The sequence below is a fragment of the Sciurus carolinensis genome, chromosome 7, assembly GCF_902686445.1.
Source record: "Sciurus carolinensis chromosome 7, mSciCar1.2, whole genome shotgun sequence".
Classification (NCBI taxonomy): domain Eukaryota; kingdom Metazoa; phylum Chordata; class Mammalia; order Rodentia; family Sciuridae; genus Sciurus; species Sciurus carolinensis.
In genome coordinates, this window is record NC_062219.1 from 132,629,138 (window position 1) to 132,633,337 (window position 4,200).

The 4,200-nt window shown below is 56.6% G+C and overlaps 1 protein-coding gene across 1 annotated transcript; it reads left to right on the forward strand.

Annotated features, from left to right (window-relative positions):
* The first annotated feature begins 815 nt into the window (after positions 1–815).
* On the forward strand, positions 816–3,667 carry Foxq1 (forkhead box Q1). Its single transcript, XM_047558363.1, has one exon. The coding sequence runs from the start codon at positions 1,597–1,599 to the stop codon at positions 2,833–2,835; it is 1,239 nt and encodes a 412-aa protein (XP_047414319.1). The 5' UTR covers positions 816–1,596; the 3' UTR covers positions 2,836–3,667.
* Positions 3,668–4,200: the final 533 nt, after the last annotated feature.

Genomic DNA, 4,200 nt, shown 5'->3' on the forward strand with positions numbered 1-4,200 from the left:
AAAGAAATGGATATAAATTTGTGGCGTTCTTGGCCCAGGCCCTCGGGAACACGCCCTCCTGGTCATTCCTGTTGATTGTCGGAATCCAGAATAATGTCGTCTCAGGGGCACAAGTGCAGGCAGAGTCTGGTACCGATCACCAAACACAGCCACCCAGGGGGTGAAGGGGATGCTGCTGCCCCTCCCCAGGAGCCATCAGCCAGGTAAAGTAAGACAAAAGAAAAGTGAAAGTCAGAGGCCATTTAGCGAGAAAGAGTCAAGGTCACCAAAAAGGGAGCATACAATTTCCAACCAGTATTTTACTCATAAAAAGATAGTCCTTGGAAGTAAATCCTAGGAAGGGGAATATAGCACGTGGCTCCCGAAAGAAGTCACTGCGAAGGGTGTCCTGTACGGTTTCTGCTGTTCAGCGCCTCTGCAGTGATGGAAGGACTATGCTTTCCTAAGAAGCACGGTTTTCATTAGAAGCAAACCCAAGCCGCGTGCAGTTTAGAAAGGCCGCAGGCCTGAGCAAAGTCCCTACTCCCCGCTGGACCCAGCCCTCTCAGGTGTTCCCCTAGGAATAACATGAGGTTGTCTCCCCCGCCAGGCACACTAGCCCAATCGCCTCCGGGAACTCCTGGTCGCAGGAACCCCTCCCTAGCCGCGGGAGGCCGGGTACTCACACCTGAGCGAAGAAGCAGGAGGAGGGGCGGAGCCGCCCCACCAGCGCGCGCGCACACGCACACTCATAGACACACGCACCCCCAGCCGCGCGCACGCTCCTCATTGGCGGGAGGAGGAAGGCGGGGCCGGCCAGACCCAAAACAAACAACCTGCGCCCGGCGACTCTGCGGCCGCGCCGCCGCGTGGCCTCCGCCTGGTGCGCGCCCGCGGGGGAGCCGCGGCCACCTTGGCCACCTCGTTCCCCCACCCTCTTGCAGTGAGTCCAGGCCCCGCCCCCGCAGAGCCGCCGCAGGGTTATATTGCGCCGGGCCGAAGGTGGAGGCGAGATTCAGCTGCGGCCGGCCAGCGCGGACATGCTGCCCCAGAGGCCGGGGGCGGGAAGGCGGCTGCGAGTGCAGCGGCCTCGAGGACTTGGCTCCACCGGCGCTAGAGCCTGAAGACGCCGGATCTTCCTCCAAGGGTGGCGTTTACACCCTCCGGCAACATCTCCGTACCCCGAGGACGTCTGCCAGCTCGGGACCTGGTCTCCAGTGAAGAACCCCTCCTGAACTCTTTATAGGATAGCAGATGCTCGGGCTTCTTTCCAACTAGAAATTCTTCTAAGCCCCGCGCTCTCGGGCACCAGAGCGCTCTCGGGCACTGCAGCCCCCAAACGCATTCACCCCTAGTCTGTAACCCTCGAACTAAAGACAGCGGTTACCCAACTCCTCCTGCACCCCTCTTGGTCCACCCAACATACAACCCCTCAAAAAAAAAAAAAAATCCTGCGGAAGAGGACTCTCACTCGGGAAAGTGTGTCTCGACGAAGGAGGGCTCCAGGGAGAGAAAGGCCAGGACACGGAGCTCCGAGATTGCCTCTCCTGCCCCCTGGGCACTAGCTTCCTAAGACTGCGCGAAGGAAAAGGGTACGGCACGGGGCGGGGACTGGGCATGAAGTTGGAGGTGTTCGCCCCCCGCGCGGCCCACGGGGACAAGCCCGGCAGTGATCTGGAGGGTGCCGGCGGCAGCGACGCGCCGTCCCCGCTGTCGGCAGCCGGCGACGACTCCCTGGGCTCGGACGGGGATTGCACGGCCAACAGCCCTGCGGCAGGCGGTGGCGCCGGTGATGCGGCGGGCGGCAGCGAGCAAAGCGCGGACGGAGGCCCGGGTGCCCAGGACGAGGGTCCGGCTGCAGCAGCGGCGGCGGCAGCAGGTAGAGCTGAGGCCGGCGCGGCAGGTCGGTGCGCTGGGAGCGTGGCGGGCGGCGAAGGCGCACGCAGCAAGCCGTATACGCGGCGGCCCAAGCCCCCGTACTCGTACATCGCACTTATCGCCATGGCTATCCGCGACTCCGCGGGCGGGCGCCTGACGCTGGCCGAAATCAACGAGTACCTCATGGGCAAGTTCCCCTTTTTCCGCGGCAGTTACACCGGCTGGCGCAACTCTGTGCGCCACAACCTCTCGCTCAACGACTGTTTCGTCAAGGTGCTGCGCGACCCCTCGCGGCCCTGGGGCAAGGACAACTACTGGATGCTGAACCCCAATAGCGAGTACACCTTCGCCGACGGGGTCTTCCGCCGCCGCCGCAAGCGCCTCAGCCACCGGGCTACAGCCCCTGCGCCGGGGTTGCGACCCGAGGAGGCCCCGACCCGCCCCAATGCCGCGCACCCTCCGTCCGCGCCCACTACCCCTGCCTCTCCTCCAGCGCGCTCGCCTGCACGCCAGGAGGGGCGCTCCAGTCCCGCGGGCAAGTTCTCCAGCTCCTTCGCCATCGACAGCATCCTCAGCAAGCCCTTCCGCAGCCGCCGGGACAAGGACGCGGGCCCGGGGGTGCAGGGGGTACAGCTGCCGTGGGGCGGCGCGCCCTGCGCACCGCTGCCCGCCTACCCCGCCCTCCTACCCGCGGCGCCCGGTGGGGCCCTGTTGCCAATATGTGCATATGGTGCGGGCGAACCAGCGCTGCTGGGCGCGCGCGGGGCTGAACCGCAGCCCGCAGCGCCGCCGCCATCCCCGCATCTTCTGCTAGCGTCCCTTTCTACCGCCACCCCAGCTAAACCATTCCGAGGCCCAGAGGCTGGCGGCGGCGCGCACCTGTACTGCCCCCTGCGGCTGCCCGCGGCCCTGCAGGCGGCCTCGGCCTGTGGCCCTGGCCCGCACCTGCCCTATCCAGTAGAGACACTTCTGGCCTGAGCCCTGCTGCTGAGCCCCGCAATTCCAACTGTGGGCGCCGTCGGGGAGAAGAATGCAGGCTCACGGGCTGTGCACTTTCTATCCAGAGAAAAAGAGACTTATAAAAACAAAGCTCCATCGAACGTGCCTTAAAGTTAAAGCATTTTGATAGAAGTGTTGTAACTTAGTCCAGAGTACTTTCCTTTGTTTTTTGTAACTTTACAGAGGACCAAAGCAGTTCTTTATTGTTTTAATTTCTTGGCCAGGCCTGTCCTCTCTCCCTTATAAAGACTTCTTCTCTCTCCTTATTACCCAGACTCTCCCCTAATTCCTATTTTTGTTGCACCTTCTATTGATTTATTCCCCTCCCCCCAAAGCACATCAGGGAACCATTCCATAGGGTAAATGATAATGACTACTGTTTGGGGTTCATTGGACCCCACTCCTGTACGTATGTGGTATTCACATGTGTGAGTGTGAGAGAGGTGTCAGAAAATCTTCCGTCACTTCTCTACTATTGACCAATGCTTCACTGTGCCAAAAGAGGAAAAAAAAAAAATGTTGGGTTTTGTAATTAAATTATTTATATATTTTTGAAACCTGAATTGAAAATGTTGCAGGCAACGGCTACAGCTTTATTAGTGGTTCTCTAACTGTGGTCTCCTTGGGCCAAGCAATTTCTTTAAAGGAAGAATTAACATGTTTGTGGGGTGCCAGGACCACTTCCACATGAAAGCAAGTGTGATTTTTATTTTTAATATTATTTTATTTGTGTCTGTGTACATATTCATGTATAAATTTTATGAAACCCAGGCATAGTGCTTATTTTTTAATAAAACTCACAATTGACATACACTTTGTGGTGATGGATTGGAGATAGCTTTCTGCCTTTACCCCACAAAATGGGTTCAGGTTTGAGTTTCAAGAAACATCATTCAGGGATCAAAATATTTTCCACAGTAAAAGGTGGAAGCAGGTTTCCTCACCAAACACTGATGCACACACATTTCTAGGATAGGCCATACACTGATGAGATTTCCTAAAACCAATTACCTTCCTAAGTACTCACCTGAGGGTTATCAGAGAAATGATAAGATGTGCATGCCTCCCTCTCCCCAGGAATTCTTTAGGAGGCTGATTGAGCTTTTATTCAAACCAACATTTTTCAAATACATTGTATTTGTGTTCAAAAAGCTGTAAACTTATTCTTGGCCTATGACTATCAATACACATCAAAGAGTCTTCAAGCAGATTGAAGAGCAACTTAACTGTCAGTGTTTTTATCCGAAATAACACTATCCACCTTTTCAGGAATACAAGGGTTCATTTGGGTGTGAACCAATTTGAGGGTTTTTTGTTTGTTTGTTTGTTTTGTTTTTTTCACTC

Bases quoted from the DNA above. Each gene is read 5' to 3' on its own strand.
- Foxq1 (XM_047558363.1), top strand. From the start codon at position 1,597: ATGAAGTTGGAGGTGTTCGCCCCCCGCGCGGCCCACGGGGACAAGCCC.